The 19,780-nt window shown below is 44.3% G+C and overlaps 1 protein-coding gene and 1 long non-coding RNA gene across 6 annotated transcripts in view; one reads left to right on the plus strand and one right to left on the minus strand.

Annotated features, from left to right (window-relative positions):
* LOC308189492 lies at positions 1–2,915 on the minus strand. Its single transcript, XR_013946389.1, has 3 exons — positions 2,571–2,915; positions 2,109–2,193; positions 1–1,502 (listed from the first exon to the last, which is right to left on the minus strand). It is a non-coding gene; the product is annotated as an uncharacterized lncRNA (long non-coding RNA).
* CCDC13 (coiled-coil domain containing 13) overlaps positions 1–19,780 on the plus strand; it is a 34,549-nt gene that overhangs the window by 8,251 nt on the left and 6,518 nt on the right. For 4 of the 5 annotated variants that reach the window (XM_080579539.1, XM_080579537.1, XM_080579538.1 and 1 more), the window contains 10 exons: positions 3,306–3,395; positions 3,685–3,801; positions 5,779–5,883; positions 7,536–7,700; positions 9,185–9,361; positions 10,983–11,189; positions 12,262–12,398; positions 14,732–14,815; positions 15,631–15,759; positions 18,174–18,328. In XM_080579539.1, coding sequence (XP_080435665.1) covers positions 3,306–3,395; positions 3,685–3,801; positions 5,779–5,883; positions 7,536–7,700; positions 9,185–9,361; positions 10,983–11,189; positions 12,262–12,398; positions 14,732–14,815; positions 15,631–15,759; positions 18,174–18,328 — 1,366 coding nt within the window. Of the gene's footprint in view, positions 1–3,305; positions 3,396–3,684; positions 3,802–5,778; positions 5,884–7,535; positions 7,701–9,184; positions 9,362–10,982; positions 11,190–12,261; positions 12,399–14,731; positions 14,816–15,630; positions 15,826–18,173; positions 18,329–19,780 lie in introns of those variants that run through there. The other variant, XR_013946386.1, reaches the window with a different exon arrangement.

Below are 19,780 nucleotides of genomic sequence, written 5' to 3' on the forward strand. Positions count from 1 at the left end.
CATTTTTCTTGTTCTTTTTTTTCTCAAAGAAACAAAGAAACCCAGTTTTGGGGACAGAGCAGCTGTGGGTTTGATTCATGTTGCCATTTTGAATTTGCTCTTGCATTCATGCTTGCTTTGAGTTCTTGTCATTTCTTTCCACGCTGGGAGGGAGGGATGCATGCCCTCAGCCGTTTCCACCTTTGCAGAAAGGAGGAGCTAGGAGAGGCTATCTGTAAGCTGAGCCAAAATAATGAGCCAAAGATGTATGAAATGCCAGTTAGCAACATTCGCTTGTATTTGAAACACAAATAGTGTAAGTGCTTTCTGAACTGAGGCGATAACGAACTATGTCACTTAAGACGGAAAATCTTCACTCATACGGCTGTATTCTTCTGGTTTACTACAATGTTTGTATATAGGCTGACCTTTCACAGGACTAATTTCCCTCAGGTGACTGCTGAAATGAAAATTAGATGCCCCGATGTCAGTGTTTACTTTGTTCATTGGCAACTACTGATCTTCCTTGTGCAGTATTGGTAATTTTTTTGATCATTTTTAGGGCGTTTTCCTTCGCTTTGCCTCCTCAGAAGGCATCATTTAAATGTATCGATAATGTTTATCGCTCTGTCTGACAAGTGCATTTTGACTCCATCTTTCACAGTCACTTATTTTCATGAGTCATTCAGCTATCTGAATTGGATCCCAGTTACCTGAAAGATCAAGACGTGGTAGATGCCAGATTTGAGAACTGCATAAATCCAAAGAGCTCAGAAGGGCCTTGTCACGCAACTGGCAGGCTGGCTAAGAAATACCTGGTGTAGCTGAGGAGCTGTGAAGTTACATAAGTAGGGGAGCAAGATGCAGATAATTTTAAGAAAAAATATCTTGCATATAATCCTCTGTTATAGAAGTGTAAAGACCATTGTTCAAACAGAAATGTAAAATATTGTAAGGTATTGACCTAAAAGAAAGGAATTGCAGACGCTTCAGGAAAGAAAGTCAAAGTAAACAGAAATTCTCAAGAAACTGTGCTGGTCAGGGCAGAGATAGGCACCTCAGGTACGAACTAATCTGTTCCTTGGACACCAGCACCATCAAAATCAAAGACAAACGAAGTCAACCTGTCTCATCTGCGATAGAAATGAACCACAGTTGGGCCCCAGTGAAGCCATGCCCTGGTCTGTGTTTTCATCGAATCACAGAATCATTAGGGCTGGAAAAGCCCTCAAGATCACCTGGTCCAACCATCCCCCTCCCACCAATGTCACCACTAAACCATGTCCCTAAGCACCACGTCCAACCTCTCCTTGAACACCCCTAGGGACGGTGACGCCACCACCTCCCTGGGCAACCTGTCCCAACGCCTGACTGCTCTTTCTGAGAAGAAATGGCTCCTCGTTTCCAACCTGAACCTCCCCTGGCGCAGCTTGAGGCCATTTTCTCACAGACTCCTTTGGGATGGCTCTTCTCCAAACCATTGATCATTGGCCGAGGTTTTGGGATGGGTTTGTTCAGAAGAGCTGTATGAAGATGTGAAGGAAGGGTAGGATTAAAGCAGTGCTCGAGAGTGGGAGGTACCAATCAAAAATGTTGAGTGAGGTGTAAGGAGAGCTATCACAGATAGGAAGCTGCAGATACTCACATTTCTTCGGTAACTTTTACGCTAAGCTGATGAGACCCACTCATCTTTTTCCATTGATTATAGAACAAGACAACTAAAGCACGATTCAGTTACCCGCACAAAGCATAAAAGTACCATTTGAGGTGCCACTTGACCTCCCAGACACCCGTACAGGGCTGTAGGACGTGACAGCACCGGCACTCTGGGTGCAGCAGCTGAGGGCCTGCTAATGTCACGTCCCTTGGGCACCTCCAACAGGACCAGACACCCGTGTGGGGCAAAAAAGAGTCCGCGGTCAATGCCTCTGCTTGACCTAACATAGGGGTCTAGTGTAGAGTGAGCTGAAGAGTAGACTTCCCTGATTGTATTGATGAGACTCCATTAATTACGAATAGAGAAGCCCACGCTGAGAAGAGGAAAAGTGTTAATTTGAGAGTTGGATCTCATCCCATATGCCTGCTTCTAGATGGCTTAAACTCAGGGAAATGAATCATATTGATGGTACCTTGCAAACACATCGCAGGGTGTACTTTGACCAGGGGAAAAGAGTGTTATTTCACGTCGTTGTTAGCTCTTCGCTTGCATGAAAGCTGCAAAATATGGAAATCATAAGCGTTTTAACATGGATATGTTCCCACAAACAAAATGCAGGGTGTGGTCATTGAGCAACTGCTTAGCAAAGAGCAGAACATGAACAAAGACTGCAAATGGGTGTTGGCAGAAAACATCATTGAAATGTGACCCAGCAGCTGCCACCACTCGCTGAAATTCCTGACTCTCGGTCCATTGCCTAAACAAATTTATGAACTGGGTAGAAGCGGTGGTTGGTCTATGCAAGGATTTATTGCAAAGAAAGGTAAGATGGCCCTGAGTTGCGCTCTCTGGTTCTCCAGATACGACTTCAATGAAGAAGCTGTTCCTTACAGCCTTCTTTTATTCAGGCAAATAACCAAGATTTTCTGCCCACCTCAAAGAATGAAGTCCCATCCCTTTAAAGCAACACTTCCCAGCCTTTCCGGCTCCAAACTCACTGCGCTTCGGTCCAGCAAGAAGTCTTTGCAACCTCAACAGAGGACATGATCCCGAGGAGTAGGGGCAACGTGTCTGCCTTCCTATTCTGTGGCGAGCAATAGCAGACGTACTCTTTACCTGTTGAGAAATGCTACTTCAGAGATATCCCAGCTGAAGAAAAAGAGACTTAATGTCATTACTAAATCTCAGCTGCAGGGCGTTAGGTAGTCATTTCTCCTTTTAGGTTCCTCTGGTGAAAAGAGCTGTGTGCTTTTTATTAAATATCCTGTGATATTCTTGAAAAGTGAGTAAACTGGCATCCAGAGACAACATCCTGATCTGTACTTCATTGAATCTGCGTTTATATGTATACATTCTTAATTTATGAACCTGTGATGAGAAAATCCCCCAGAAATACCCGTAACTGGTCCCATCTCAGCAAGTCAGAGACATTTTCCCTGAAGTTATTTCGCAGTGAAATAACCCAGGCTTCTTTGGGAAACATTTCAGGAAAAGGCTTTTCTACTATTTTTTTATAAAAAACAGGGGGAAATGAAGTCTTTTTTTTTTTTTTCTTAGAGCAGATAAACATCCAGGATCATTAAAATTACCATCGTATTTTTTTCTAATTAGTCTTCCATGAAGGTGTTCTTCACTGTATCCATTCTATAACGGTGCATTTTTTTTCCAGCTACAGACAGCTGTGGAAAAAATACATTCTCTTGGTGGTGATGATGCAGGAATCAAGCAGTCAACTCTGAAGAAGATAGAAGGAAACTTGGTATGAATTGTAATCGTAGAGTGGAAATGAGAAGTAATAGCTGATACTTAGCTCTTTCCTATTGTGCATTCCTTTCCTATTGTGCATATCCTTGCCTTATGGCAAGGATGTCTCCCTGTCTCTAATTTTGTGACCAAATTGCTCTGTTTTCACCTCTTCTATACCCCACAAATTAGGGAATGGGTCTGGAAACAAAAGATTCTGTGATCCTGATGGATACATGGATCTTAATAACTTTAGGTTTTCACTGAGGATTCTGTTCTTACCAAATCCATTCTTCTCTTCAAAGGCCGAGAGTCCAGAGGTGAAAGCATTGCAAGAAAAATTAACCTCGGCCAACTTTAAAGCGATGGAGTTCCGTAACCAACTCCAGTCTGCAAAGCAGGAACTGAAGATGACGCAAAAGGTAGTGTTCCGGGATGCAGTCTGTGGCTGGGATCCTGTTCAGGAGGTATACTCCTGTGACATCAGGAGGAGGCTTCTTTTCCTCTGAGCTTTCGTTAGCCTCCGTGATTCCAGTCAACTGTAAGGAGGTAACAAAACCACGGGTAGAGTGGTTGAACTGGAAAGATACGCACATGGGCACACTCTGATTTCATGCCCTGCCCCTATAACTGGATGGCTGTTTCCATTATTTCTGCTGCTGTGGTGGGTACAGATCCTTTAAGGTTTGAAAGTCCCAGTTCAGCAAAATAGGTTTTGACTGACTTGAAACATACAGTCAAGCCCATTCCTCTTTTCCAAAACGTTTAATTAAGTATTTACTTTTTAATGTAGGCTTCAGTCCCATGAAGTTGGTGAGATTAAAACCCACACGTGAACCAAAGCATGTTTAAACAGTTTGGTGGAGTGACATCCAGAGTAACTTTTTCCTGCTTGATTCACGATGGGCTTTAATGCATTCCTCTGTGCTCTGCTTCCTTTGGTTTCATTCCTTTGCGTAAGAGACCTGCAATGCAGATCAGAGTAGAGAATATGCTTCTAAAAATAGAACTCTGCTGACCTTTTTATAAATAATTTAAACGCTCGTCATACTAACTTTAGCTCTCATTAATGTGGCTGTTTCAGAACTGTGCAAGAGAGATTGGCTTAGTGCCTGATTGCAAGGGTGTGTATTAAGACAGCATCTCTGCTCTGCTCCCGTTCAGTTCTAGTTATATGGAATGCAGAATAAATGCAGGTATTGAAAACTGTCAGCAATGCGTGGGAAACCTTGGTGATGAATTTGAAATCCTCTTACAGAGGTAGCACGGTCTGATACCTGTCGCCCCATGCTGTGGGGACAGGCGGGTTCTTTTAGGGATCCTCAGTAGAATAAGGACTGGCCACAGGGTACTTATAACTAGAGCTTTATTAATACATAAAAAAAAATTAGCAATCAGCATAGCTTGTTGTTACACAGACTTTTTAGTAAGTAGTGTAGCTTTCTTATTATCTAGAATTTTTACTCACCTGGACTTTTTAATCGTCTGGACTCTGCAGATTGGGTCAAATTCCTACTAACAAGTATGTGATACTGTAATCGCAGCCTAGACTCAGAATTCACCTAAAAGAACATGAGTCACTCGCTCACTCCTCAGAGAAAGAAGATGATGGTGAGGCACACCTGACCATCTCTGATCACAGGTTTTGCCGTCCAGCAAAACTTCTATTCTAAGTCCTGCTTGGGATTTGCAGCTGCTTGATTTTAGAAGCAGTGTCTGATGTCATGTTTTGCTTCCCTGGTCCATAACAAGTGTCACCACAGCTGTCACAACCCAGTGCCTGTGCTTGGACAGCCTCCATGGGCAAATGTTTCTTATCACAATGCCAACAGGAGGCTTGCTTGTTCTGTAACAGGGGTCACCACATCCTGGTAGATGTTCTTATCACAGTGCAGAAAAGGGGGAGATAGAAGGGGACTGATACGTGATCGGGCTGCCTACATATTATGGCCATTTGCCTAATAAAGTGGTGTTGGTTTTGCTAACCATATTACGAAGTGTCAGGGGCAGGGGGTACAGGTCACAACTCCCAACCATGCAGCTAGACAGTACAATTTGACAGACTTGGTAGGTAGGCAGCAAAATATAGACTCACATTTAAAAAAGAAAAAAGAAGTAAAGACTAATACTGAAATATTAAAATACCGAAATACCCACCTTAACAAATGAAGCCGTTCACGTTAGCCAAACCCCTCCTAAGCAGCAACAATCTGTGTTATGATAATGGTCCAAAATAGCTTACATCACATGGGATCCTGGATATCAGATACAGGTGAAAAGGCTGCTGTGTATAGATAGAGTGGTTTGGGCTTACTGCTCGAGAGAGCAGTTTTTCCTCCCCTCCCCACCACAGGTATTTCAGCCTAGTCTTATTGCTGATATTAATCCCTTCTTCATAGCTTTTAGCAAATGAAGTTGGCGACGATGTGAATATTCAAAGTCTCTTGACCAATTCTGGCAGCTGGCGTGGACGAGCCCAGCAAATTCTTGTTCTCCAAAGCAAGGTGAGTTGAGGCCCTGCACAGGGCCTGCACAGTAAGCTGGGGGCCGGGGTGCTCCGAGTGGGATGTTTGAGGTAAGCTTTTGGTTCTTCATTAAGTAATGTAAAAACATCTAAACCTGCTGATAAGATGTGCCCCAGGACAAAGAGTTTACTACAAATACGTAGCCAGTCTTCTCTGTGTTGAGGAAAGCAACCATTGCTTTACGCTTTATGTTGCCTTTATTGCTTTAATAAAAAGCTTTATGGTAACTTTTGGAATGTTTTTTAGTGCTTGTGTGTGCATGGTATGGTGGTGCTGTGTTAGATTTTAAACGTGTAACGATGTGTGCAGAGTCTTTCAGAATTCCTGCTAATTAGTCTATTGCAAACGCGCAAACTTCCATATTTAAGCCAGGAATCTTTAGCATCTGTGTCAGAGGAGAGAGTTCAGTGACTCTGGAGAGCTGTGGCAGCCTAGTTAAAATCCCAGGATGTTTTGAAGGTGCCTCTCTCCACTGCGTACAGCAGGAGCCCTGTCAGTGCCTGTGCTCTGACAGACACCTTTGTTCGGTGCCTAAAGTCAGACGGGAAGAATTGAGGCCAGATAAGATGTTCAAGTTGTTCCCCCGGGAACTTAAGTAAAATCTTTAACTCCTGAATCTTCTGAAGGGCACAGTCTAGCTGAAATGTCAGCTTGGGACAGGGAGGCAGATTGTCTGTCTTACATAAAACTTCTCTCAGGTAATTTGGTACGCAATCCTCCGATTTTTCTGGTGTTGAATTATATGCCAATGAACTGTGATTTTTGCACTCTGATTGACTGAAGTTGTTAATCTCTGTTTTCCCGTGGCCGAATTACATTTTCCTTTCATTAGACCCCCTGGCTGGGATTCAGCTGAAGGCTGTACGTATTATTATTGTACTCTACTGTAGAAATTTCGGAGCCAGTCTCCGCAGGCCCCTTCTGTAGTCAGTGGTGATACAGTAAATGCAGTCACTGGATCAAAAGTGATCCTGCTTCCTTCTCCTGACTATAAAATAAATCTGTAGTGAATAGCTGAGATGCAGCAGCTGAGTTCAGTTGCCCACACACTGGTGTCTAACGCCAGCTGAGATGCCGTAGGGTATCCCTTTGACCTTTGGCCATTGCTCTGGAGAAGTAGGGATGTCCTGTAGACCCTGTGCTGTGTGTCTCTGCTACCCCAGGGCATCTAAAACAACACCAGATACCTATATTCAGGCTAGTGAACTGTGCCTTAGATGTGGACATCCTGGATGGTGGTTCTGCTGAAGGCTGAGATGCTTAAATTTATATGGGTGAGTGGGTGTCTGCCCTCGTAGAGGATATCTAACATTATTCCATTGGCCACATACATAATTGGTGGCATTCAAGAAGCTTTGGGGTATCTGCCTTGCTTTCACATGTGGCTGTGATAAAGCACAGAGCTCCCATGTGTCCTTTATCTCCTGTAGGTCTTGTGGTCAAATCTCCTTCCTGCACAGATGCCCTAAGCGTCTGGATGTTTGTTAGCACCTAGCAAATATAAATTTGAAAAAAACCAACGTTCACTGCTCTGTGTACCCATGATAATGTCAAGAAGTGAACGGTCAGGTGCTGTGCTCTGAGCTCTGGTTCTGTGCTCTTTCATGCTGGACCACTGTGTCGTGCCCTAGGTTCGAGAGCTGGAGACTCAGCTGGGTCAAACCAAGAGCAGAACATCACTGAGTGAAATCGATGAGGAACTGCTGGCACTGACTGATCCGAGGAAGCTGTCAGCCCAAGAGAAGAACTTGCTGAAGATTCGCAGCTTGGAAAAAGAAAAGAAAGAAGCCTTGGAGGTAAAATGTTGTGAGCGGAGTCCTACTTGGGTACATAGTGAGTAATAACTTGCCTTACTTTCGGGGTGTATGTTACGTACCCTACCCGAAGACCATTTTCAAAACCCACTCGATCCGCTTGAAGAAGTCGTGCCACACTTCACAGGCTGTGCAAGAGACTTCCACGCTGGCTTTCTGTATTGTACTCGTGTGTTGAGGCATATCTTTGCAGTACGTGATACATCCCCTTGCTTCATGATTCACACGTCAGATGCATCCACTTGGCCTGAAACGTGGCCACCTGACACTTTGGGCATGGTGTATGATGTTAGAAAGTGGCAGAGAGTCCCTCGGTTTCAATGCAGCTGGTGCTGGCTTCGTGCTGAAGTCACATGTAGAAAGAAGCCCTGCCTTAGCTGCGTCCAACCTCTGGAGCATCCCCCTCTCCCCGTGGCCAGGTGTGCATTCTCCATGCAATGTTAAATACAAGCATCCCCCTCCCACCTCATACATCTTTATGGCTATGGACTCCTACATTTGAGCAGAATGAAGTTCAGAATTGCACTGGGCTCCTTCCAAGAGGCATTTTGGACATGGATCTTACTCTCCATCTATTGTATTGAGTTGCTACAAAAATAAACAGGTTTAGGGCTCAAAAGGGGCTGTGGCTAGTGGCACGCAGTAAACCCTGAGCCGTAAAGGATCCATAGGTCTGTGTCCACAAGAACCATGGGAGGGTGCAGCAGGGGGGAGTCAACTATACAGACAGGCTAGCAAAGCACGTTTCCCTAAGCTCTTTTCCTGCGTTCTCTTCTGTAAAGGCCACCTGGCACCACTCCAGAGCTTAATTAGCTGCTGCTTTTCTCCCCGCAATTTCACCATGCAATAGAGTGAGCAGTGGGGTAATGCACACCTTTCACTCTTGGCTGTGAGGAGGAGAGAGATTTATAGCCACGGGCATGCAGCACTGGGAAGATTTCCCTCGGTAACTGTAATCTGCATGGCTCCACTCTCCCCTTGTGCTTCAGGCTCCACTCCAAAATTTCCTTTGCACTTGTCCATGGCTACATGACTGCCAGCACACTCCCTGGCCAGTTCCAGCTAGGTGAAGGCGTGGCTCAGGAGACAGCATGTGCCACGCAGAGCTTCTAGTAGACACTGTGGCAGCATCATCCTGTATCTGGAAGTAAGACAGTTTCCCCATGGGAATATAGTGAGACAAATGAATGAGCAGGAGCATACAGAATTAGGTTTTAGCACAAAATTATCATACACTTCCTGGCACGTACTAAACCAACCCAGTTCCCTTGTATTTCTGGTCAGACAGACCTTTTTTGGTGGTGGCAAGCAAACAGTGAGTAGTGCTATTTATACTTTCTTAGTTAGGGATGATATGATATGCCAGTGCCATGTTTTTCGTTCTGCTGGGCAACGTGTGATTCCTTTAGCTCACCAAAGCATCTAGGCTATAACTGTCTTTTCCTACGATGTGTTTGCATCTGCAGAAACTCACTGGGGAACACGAGGCTCTCCAAAAAAATCATGAGGAAGTGAAAAAAAAGCTCGACGCATCAAAAGCCAGGAACAAAGTGCTGTGCGGCGAAGTGAAAACCCTGAAGGGACAGATTGCAACCCTGCTGGAGAAAGGAAAACATGATGATGAGCTCATAGATGCCTTACTGGTACTGCCTATTAGTGTTGGTCCCGGCCCTTGCGATCAGCCCTCTTTCTCTAAGTGATGAAACACGATGTCATTTAATGACACAGTGACACAGACAACCTTATACAGGGGGCTGATGAATCAAACTGCGACAGCCAGAGGTTTTGGAGTTAGCTAAAGCCCTTGTGCATTTTGGAGCAGATCACCTAAAGGCTGCAGGACAGCACTGGGGGTGACAGTTGGAGTCAAGTGTTGGAAGTAACATTTTGCAGGATGGAAACAGGAATGTCTGTTAGGTAGAGGAAGGGCTTCATTCCTGACTCCAGCAGCTGGACTGGATTATCTGTTCTGCTTTCAGCCCTGTTGGTAGATTTTTTTTCTATGAGAATGCCTGCAGCCTTGCACTTTAATTTGTTGTATTACACAGCCCAAAACACGCAAGACCTGAACCATGCCTACTGCACCGTGTACACATCTGGCTGCAGTAGCTGGAGCTGAGAGGACTTGGTGCCTTCAAAACTAGGAGTACCAGTGGGGCCTCAAGACACAGATATGCTGAAATAAATGCCCACTGTCATGCTCTTGTGGGATTGCTTTGTCCTGCGGTGGTTCCAAACAGTTTTCCCCAATTACAATAATGAGAAAAAAATATGAGAAAATATGCCACTGCCTAGTAGAAGCCCTAATCCAGCTTCTCACAAGTTTAAAAGCACTTACGTTTCCTTGCTTCTGTACAGAGCTTTTAGCCAGCAGAGGCTAATGACTAAGCTGGCATTCACCTTTCTGCACACCAGGCAGCCACGAGGGGAATATGGGCACTGACCAGCAGATTAGGCTGATTACAGAGAAGCCAAATGAGAGTTGGCACTTCTGCTAAGTCTGAGCACTCTCACTAAAAGTATTACAGAAAGACACAATTTTTGTTTGGAAGGAGCGGTTAATTTTTGATCCATTACATCAAAGAAGTACCTTGCTTTCAGTCTGTTCGCCTGACAGAACAGACTGTCCAACAAGTATTAGATTTGTCAGAGTGTGAAAAACTCCAAAACCCACCGGCAAAACAGCCTAACCTCATAGCTGTCTGCTCGCACTACCCTCCTCTTTTAATGTCACCGTCACGCAGTCTGATCGTGGTCTAATGTCACAAAAACCGCATTGAAATCTTCACTTTTATTCAGCTTATGAAAAAAGTCTATTTCTTTGTCAAAAGCCAGCCGTTCTTGCTTTCTTTTCTGCTACACTCGGTAGCAAAGCTCCCAGCAAACTGAACCTTTCAGTTCCTTAGATCTTTTCAACTTGAACCATCCAGCCACTGAAGTCTTGATAGGACCAGTGAGGGCAGACCGCCCTTACCCAGCAGAACATGTCTGGGTGTTACACGTAGATGTGCGGGGCCATTCTTCTAAGTGATAGCTGCTGAGAGCAAGGCAAAGTGACCTCATGCTTAAAGCATAGTGGACCAAATTCTTGGAGTAGTGCTACTGACATCAGCTTGCTTACACCAGGAAATGAGTTTGGCAGGGCAGTGGCTTGCCCTCATGCTCCTAAGTGAGTATTTGTCTTGTAGGGTGTAAAACACAGGGAGTCTTAATAATCTTTGTGTACAAAAGTGAATGTCTCACTCATTATTTCTATTTTATCAGAGTCAGCAGAAGCAAATGCAGGAGATCTTAAAGCACCTGAGCCAGCAGGATGAGAAGAACAAGGAGTCCCAGCAGATGCTAGGGCAGCACTTGAACAACGAGGCTCAGAAGCAAAACTGCCTTATAGAGCAGCTCAGACAGCTGGTGGCTGAACGAGAGGCAAAAGTTAAAGAGCTGGAAGAGGAGATTGGGCAGCTCACATTCCAGGTAGTCAGAAGAAATGAACTAGAGGAGCACACTTGTAATAATTTTAGATCTGTTCTTCCGCTTCCTTCTCCAATGTTGTCCAAGATGGTTGCTAGCTCAGGCCACTAATACCTGCCCTACTGACAGTCTCTTCTGTCCTCTCTTGTAACTCTAGTTTTCCCTCCGGTTTATACATAATTTTTCTACAAGCTGTTTAAGCAGCAGAAGAATATAGAAATATTAGTGACATCAGCCTGACAGCGGGTATGGGGATGCAATGGGGACTGACCATCCTTGGCTGCTGAAGCAAGCAGGCAAACATAGGTGAGGCAACATCAGCAGGCTGCTGTGGAGCCCAGCTACATCCCCTCATGGCATGACGGGACTCCCTAGTAAGTTATTCTCATCTCCCACTGTGAACCACTTAAAAATCTTCCTCAGCTCTCCATGCTAGTCTTATGAGTCTGATGAGTCTCAGCCATGTGGAAATTTCGTTGTACAGGTGAAGGAATCAGGAAGGTTGGCTCCTTAGGGACTAGTATGTTAAGAATGTCTTCAACTTTTACGGTCCAGTGTAAAAACTAAGAGTGCAAGACATACGATTGCAAGATGGCAGAGGAATTGCGGGGCAGTCCACTAAACTGTCAAAGGCTTTTCGTGTGGTCTGCTAACTTACATTCAGGTTTTGTTAAGAGCAGGTAGACATCCAGTTCCTAAAGGTATAAAACCCTCACAATGGTGAGGTTGTGAATCTGTCAGATACCGCAGAAGCGGAGGCTAGAGCGTTGGGTCCAAGGTGAAGCCTGGGTTAGGGACACAAGCCAGTGCTGGCAGTGGTGGTGCTGCACTGTAGGTTCTGTAGTGACACCGTGCATACCCTATGATAACCTACAAAACAGCACTTTTTACTGACTTTTGCTTTGTTTCTCTTCTGCAGTGGTAAGAAACTAGAGAAAAGTTTTGGAGCAGGTCCTGTAAATCAAAAGTTCTGGCATGCTTGTAGCAATAACCATAATCTGCTGATCAGGCGTTAGTGCAGCTCTTTTCCTTTGAACTGTGTCATTGGTTTTATAACCTTCTCCACCATTAACAGAAGAAATCTGCCCATCAAGGGGACGATCCAGGAGCTGCTGTTGTACCACCCTCGGAGCAATCAGAAGATCCACGTTTTACTCTGCTTAAGCCTCTGCCATCAGGCGGTGATCAGGCTGGAAGGATTGAATCCGCTCGGTAAGAAGAGCCTAGTGTCGATGTTTTAGGTTGCTGTGAGTTATTCAGAAGCACGGTTTTCCCAGACAACCGTATCAAACCACAAGTGCTGTGTGCCAGCGGCTGTGGTGGGCTGTTTACAGTATATGGGAATTTCTAATCACATTGTCTCTTGGACTTTTGTCCTGGAACAGAGAAAGATGCACAGACTTGCAGACATTACTACATTTGGCATGATGGTAGTGCAGCTAATTCTTTTTCTCCGGCTCAGATAATGTTTATGTGGTTAACTTAAGTGCCTGTGTTTCATGACTCTTATGAGAAACAGGGTTTCTAATGAGCAGCCTTCTGAAAGCAGGGTGGCAAATTAATACATAGCCCCATTTTAGGTAAGCACTAAATCACCGGTGCATTATTTAAATCAATAAAGCTGCTTTGAGTAGGATTTCCTTGCAGAAATGCTGAAAGCACACCACGCTGTTTACTCTTAACAAACATCCTTTTTAAAGTCTTATTGAGGACCACGTAAGTTATATTAATATAGTCATAAGTCTGATTTTTGTTCACACTGAGGCAGCTCTGGCTCACTCTGGCTGTGTGAAGGTGCCATAACTTGCACCAGAACAAGTTGTATCCCATCCTGTTAAAACACTGGGTTTGGTGCTAAAGAGTTCATGGTCTAATTGACAATGAGGAGTTGAGACCGGCCTTCTGAGGAAGGAGGAAATTCTTTTACTAAGTTAAAGATACAACTAATTTCTCCTATGGAATTTTAACTAGCCTACCACGTTACTTTAGACACTGCGATTGGCCTGAAAATCGTCAGATGTATCCCTAAGTCTAAGTAGAACATTACTACAAAACTTAAGAAATGTTCTTCAGAGTGTTTTGGAACGAGAGTTAGAACTTAGATGCAAGTTTCCTTGGCAGAGTGGTAGCGTCTCCAATGTTGGTTGACTTTACTCTCCCACTTCCAACTCCACAGACGTTGTGCTCTCGTGGTGCCAATCTATATTTTATCTACTTTTTTTTTTTTCCTTTTACCAATTACTTCAAATATCCTCTGATATTTGAAGGAGGGTGAACAGGAAATCTAGGCTGGGTATGGGCTTTGTAGAAGCCCCTAAATGCAACACATACATTGTTTTTTGTGTACGTGACTGACATAGCTCTGTCCTGACAATGGCTGACGTGTCAGATGGGCAGTGAAAGAGTCTGAAAACTGCAAGAGCCATTAATAATTTGGTCAGCAGGGCTCACTCGTTCCATTAACTTTAATATGCTGATGAACCCTCTATTCCATTTTGCTTTAGCGAATCATCTTTTCCTATCAGGAAAGATGAAATGAAAAATGCTATAAATAGGAGCTAAAGCCCCTTGGAGATGTCAGAGTAAAAATCCTCATTTTTAGACTGGGCCTCTTCTGTCATTACCAACCTTAACTTGATTTTAGGATGGATTAACCAGTCACAGCCTAGGAGGCAGCTCTGCCTGGTCCACAATATTAAGGCTTTATCCTCTGTTAGCTGCAGCTTAAAGGCAAGGAAACACAAAGGCAAGGAAAAGGGAATGGCCTTCGGGCAGCTGAATTCAAGACTGGAAAACAAACACTGGAATTTTACGTCCCAAGCACTCAGATGCATAAAACTCATCCAGGCTGGAAGTGATACTCTAGTGTTAGCGGTCTGCCAGATCGTCCTAAGATCTCGATATTCGTAAGTCTGACAGATCTTCCTAAGAGCAGAAGAGTACAAAAAACTATAAAATATATTTTTAAAAGACGCCTGGAAAGGAAAGTTCTGCACCTTGCTGCAGAACAGGGGTTCGGTTGGTTAGGAAAGCATGCGATACGCAAACACCAGCAAAGAAACCCAGTAACCTGTCCTTGGCTCACGTCCTAGGGGGTGTGCGATGAGAGTGCTCTGTGTGAGGGTCCGAGGCAGTGCCCGTGAGGAAACAGAGCAGCAGTGGCTGCTGCTGTGGCTCTTTGCCTGTTCAGCTTGAGCCAGGCAGGGTCAAGAGCTGTTCCTGCTCACCACATCCGCATGCTGTGACACGCAGCTCCAAAATGCTGGCGTGGAGGGCCAGCAAAGTGCCTCCAGAAGCACAGAGATCAAAAATTGAGCCATGGTATTTGTACACGGGACGCACAACGCGGTTTTGCGGTGCGTTTTGCAGACGGAGAGCAAGGTGAGCTGCTGTGTATGCCCAGCCTGTGTGATACCCTCGTAGGAGGCTCTGGGAGTCTCTCCCCTGAAAGGCCACAATAAACACAGACAGTGAAAAGTCAGAGGAGTTCTTGGATGACTGCTCTCAGTAGATCTCGTCGTTTAACAGAGCTTTCTCCCTTGTAGCGCAGTGTCCAAGATGGGCCATATGCTTGTAGAGTCGGCAGCTACTCAACCTCCCCTTCTCAGTAATAACATCCCACCTGGAAGGTACGTATATAAACTTCGCCACGAACAAGAGAGGAAACCTGCAACGCTCCACAAGCTGCTGGCAGCCCTCAGCAATATCGGCCTTGTTTCCCAAACGAACAACTTCTTTTACCATCCCTTCCACGTGATACTGTCAAAGGGTTCTGACGCAGGCTGCAGTGTCTCCTTGCTGTCTTAATTTTTTAATTGATTGCTAGTTTTATGCCCCATAAATCCCCTTTTCCCTTTTTGTCATCCCCAGCCACCATGATTTCTCCTGGTTATTGCTCTAAAGGAGATATTCTCGAATATTCCCGTGCAGAGGTAGAAGAAACGAAGTACATAGTAATGGGATACGTGGAAAAATTGCCCCTTCCTTTCATCACCTACTCGGCACAAGAATAACCATTTTACTAATGCTGCCTGAAGCCTTTCAGTTAACGAAAATCAATAGCGTGCCATTTAATAGCTTAGCGCAGCACTTTGGAGAATCCACGTGCAGGCTTCTCTTTGGCAGGAGCAGCGGGAGGAGAGTCAAGCGTTAGTGAACTGATCGGTGCGGGAAGTTTGTTTTCAAGGGTGATGGGAAGGGAGAGCATCGTTGCAAGGGGAAAGGCCTTTCTAGTGAAACTCAGAGCGGCTTTATTTCCACCTATTTTTATTCCATGTATTGCAGTATCAAGCACGATGCTGGGGGGAGTTAGTGAGCCTGGCTGTGCGTTCTGGCTCGGGCTTCAGAAGTGTATTTTGATATGTTTTTTTCAAACGCTGTCTTTGTTTCATTTCTTTCATTCGTGAAATGGGAAACAGACTCTTTACGCTTCTGCTGCTTTTAGGCTTGCTGGCACCGACAGCCTGGATTTCAAAGTGCTGCAGACGCAGATCACAGAGCACAAGGCTCTCTGCCAGGCTGCTGAGGTGGAGAGAGACAGGCTCCTGGAACTGGTCACTGTGCTGCAGAAAAGGTAGTGGCTGATTCTGCCCGTGCCCTTTGTGGGATGCTGTGATTAAGGAGCAGCTGAGACAGTCCGGTATGCTGTACTCTGCCACTGTGAAACTTGCCTTAAATAGGGGTGTTTGAAACTATTCTGCTCAATTTCACTGCCTACTGGATGATTCATTTTTTAAAATTCGTTTAGAACAAAGTGCAGAAAAAAATGGAGTCATCTTCAAGCTTGCTACACTCAGATAAAGCTGGAGTTGGTGTGTTTATGTGTGTGGTGTTATTTAGGCAGCAATATTAATCACCAATACTAAATACTGTAATTAGAGTTATAATCTGATTTCTGTTCCAGAAGCTTTTCACATTCTTTTAAGTTTCACCGTATCCTCTTTTAAATGAATTTCTTCTGGCTTAACTGAAGCATAACAGTGACATTTTTTTTCCCATTATTCAATTCAATTTAAGACAATGTTAAAACCGAGCTAGGGCAGAGAAAGCAAAGTCTTTTATCTTTAGACACCTTTCAGCTACTGACTTTTTCCCAGTTAGAGAATTTGATTTAAATATGCTTTGATTCCCAAACCTGTATTCCAGTTTATAGGAGGACACATTTTTGTCTGGGTATTTTTGAATACAATAGGTACTGTTTGCTTGATTGCTTTATTTGGCACTCATTATCATCATCTCACTTACCTGACTTTTAATTAATCACAATCAGAAAAATGTGGTTTTTAAAACTGTGCTAAAGGTATCATCCCCTGTGCTTTTAAGGGCTAAATCCTAGAAACGTGCACTGGGAGGATTTTATTTATGTCTGTAAGCCCAGTGACTAATAGAGCTGTGCAATTAGGTAAGGATAGAGGTCTGGGTGATTTCTGAACTGGGGCCGTTGCGAATATGGGCTAATGAAGAACGCAGAGTCAATGAAATGCGCAGTTACTAGTAAAATGTGCCACAGAGTGATGATTCAGCAGCTCCACGGTTATCACACATTTATCAAGAGCTCCTGCAGGTAAAGCAAATTTTATGAGATTATGTGCAATAATTCTTGGAAGACCTCAGGATAATATAGCATCCAGTCGTATTTCAACATGAATATATGTAAAAAAGTGAGGTGTTCCTCCTCTTCCTTTCCCCTGTTGGAGCACAGGTCAACAAAGCTCCAGGAACATATATAATGCTTAAGCCAAGAGAAGAGCACTGAGAATGGTTATGAGAGTAGCGTTTTCCTACAGCAGCTGCCAGAATTTACGACCGTGTTTCACAGCCGCTCACCGCAGAGCAGAAGATGCTGTCAGAAGACACTCGCTTGTAGGCTGATTGTAGGATTGGGCCCTGCTTGAGGAAGGGAAAGAGCTAGAGCAAGATTTCAGTTTGCTGCACATATTGGCAGAAGATTTCATAAAAACCAACGAGTTCTGTCATTTTTCCTCCACTGTTTGTCTAACGCGGGTGCTAGGGGAACACCTGGTCAAACGAAAGTTTAATGAATTCAGAACCACTGAGGAGAAATATAATTTCACATAGCATGTCATCAGCCTGCTAATTCACTGCCACAGGAGGTTGGAGCCTTGCCTGCAGCTAGACTTTTAAGACAGTGATATAATTTTATTATAGTTGTAATATTTTTTTTTAAGTTCTGCCAGCTAGGAGGGGAATAAGACTAATCAAGTCTCTTGATTTGAGAAGTAATCAGCTATCGCCCATAGGACCAAGGAGGATTTTTTTTGTATTTGCATTATCCAATACAGTGTGTCAGTCAATTCAGGATTCCTTCTAGCTTTAAATTCCTCTAAATCATTTGGTGTCAGGCTCTGCTCCCCACGAGGTGCACCACTGACTACATCCGTGGGTGCACATCAAACCTTTGTGGTTAATTTTATAAGGTGTTATGTGAGGTGAACAGGCAGGTAGTTTGCTCTTCCTTTATTGCATCGCTTTCTCTTCCACCCGCTTCCTTCCACGGTAGTGTCTAATGGCCAAGTTTATTAAAAGCAACGTCCAGCTTCTTTTCGTACTCGCAGATAACTGACGCAGAACAGCTAAATGCTTGACAATGTTTTCATAAACTATTTTCCTTCCAAAGTTTTCCCAGTGTTTAAAAAGATGCAGTTTATTACTGCTCTAATAAAAGATCTCCCCTCAGCAATCTGCAGCTTGCCTGCTCGTCTGAGTGGGAAATTTAGCCAGTGTTAAGGGATCTAGGCAACCTCCATTAGCCAACCTATTATTTATAATTATACTCATTAGTTAATTCTGTTTTGCAAATGTAGAGGATGTCATCTGGAAGATTCGCACTGGGATTTCTGCCTTTGGATGCATGGAAACTTCTCTTGTTCCCTCTGCTGGGAGCTATGGAGTAGGATTCAGTGTTTAAGACTGGCTCATTCTTTATACTTAGGACATAAGCTTGAACCACTTTTTTTTGCATATCAGGGTGGAAGAAAGCAGTGATAAAGTCTTGGAAGTTGAGAAGAGGCTTCAGGAAGAGCGGCGGCGATGTGTCCTTTTGGAGCAGCAGCTTGAAAAACTACAAATGGATCCTGGGAGGAACACAAGTACACAGAAACCTCCTCTGAGGAGCAAAACAGGTGAGGTGGAGCTCTTATCTACATCTGTGTCCCCCATCCTACCTGGGTGGTTAATAGCAGCAACATTTGGGCTCTCATCTCTCAAACCTACACGAGTGCTTGACCTTACACACAGGGATTTGGACCTGCTCGGAGCAGTGGGCTGATACTGAAGGTGAAATCCTGGCCCCACTTAATTCAAGAGAACTCTGACACAGATTTAAGTGGGACCAGGACTTTTGCCTTATGTAGTTTTCACAGGATGATGGTCTGGAGAAAGAACTTTACACTGTTCTGCGTCTCTACTGTGACCACTGCTGTGTTCCCTTTCCACTTCTGCCTGAGAGATTCATCTGAAGGTTAAGAGCAGAATTAAAGGACGCATCCCAATTTAAGGCCTGTCAGTGTCGATGAGAAAGTATTGCTGGTGATGTAGTAATTAGATCTGGTGTAATTTATTATACCATGAACATGATAATCTCCTGCTATAAATATGAAAGCCTTACTAGCATAGTTAAAGGAGGAGAATTCATGATGGATGTTAAATTTTTATTTCTCTGATCAGATTCTTTATTACTTAAGGACTCTGATTCTGTAAGGTGTCTAAACCAATAAAATGGTACATATTCTTAAGGAAACTTTTCCAGTGGCTTCCCTTTTTATATGTATTTTCATAAAGTAAAAGGAGTTTAAATGCCAGGAGACGAACAGTAGTAATAAGCATTTTAATTTGGCAAATACTGGGATGGCATCAGAGTGAGTTATGGTGACTGGAGAGGTCACAAGCCTCATAACAGAGCTCGTACGTGCTCTTGGCCTGCCCCACGCAGGAACACATGATCTTTGGCCATAGGACAACAGCCCCGCAGTGCAGCAGATGCGTGGTGTGGCTTTTTACTACTGTGTGTACCAGTCCTACCTCATCAGCTTCTTACAGCCGGTCTGTATTGAGCACCTGTATGAACAGTCACCTCCCTTTTCAGCTGCTCCAGTGTCTTGTTTCTCCCTAGGGTGCGGTTCAGGCGAGGTAAAAAATGCTGCTCGAAGTGCACTGCACTTGCAACTCCCATCGCAGTGCTATTGGCCGTGGTTGGCAATAAAACATCTCTGGAGCAGCATGATGATGCAAGAAAAGGCCTGGTGCTGTTCACTGTGGTCTCGATTCACACAGGAGAGCTAGGCTCCCCAGTGTAAGATGTACACAGTGCTCAGGACCTCAAGTGAAGCACTGGCATTCACCCATCCGGCATATAGAGAGAACCAGGTATGCAGAGGGAACAGGATGCAGAGGAGCTTTGTCCTGCAGGGATACTGAAGGATTGCTTGAAACCTACTTCTCTCTAAAATATCCATCAATTCCTTGGAGCAGAACTGCTGTGTCTTTTACAAGGGCTCCAGCCAACACTGACTTATTTCTTTTTCTGAAAGCACTGATTTTTAGCGCTGTCTTACCTGTATTAGCTGAGAGCCTGA

Source organism: Anser brachyrhynchus, assembly GCF_964034855.1.
Source record: "Anser brachyrhynchus genome assembly, chromosome: 2".
NCBI lineage: Eukaryota > Metazoa > Chordata > Aves > Anseriformes > Anatidae > Anser > Anser brachyrhynchus.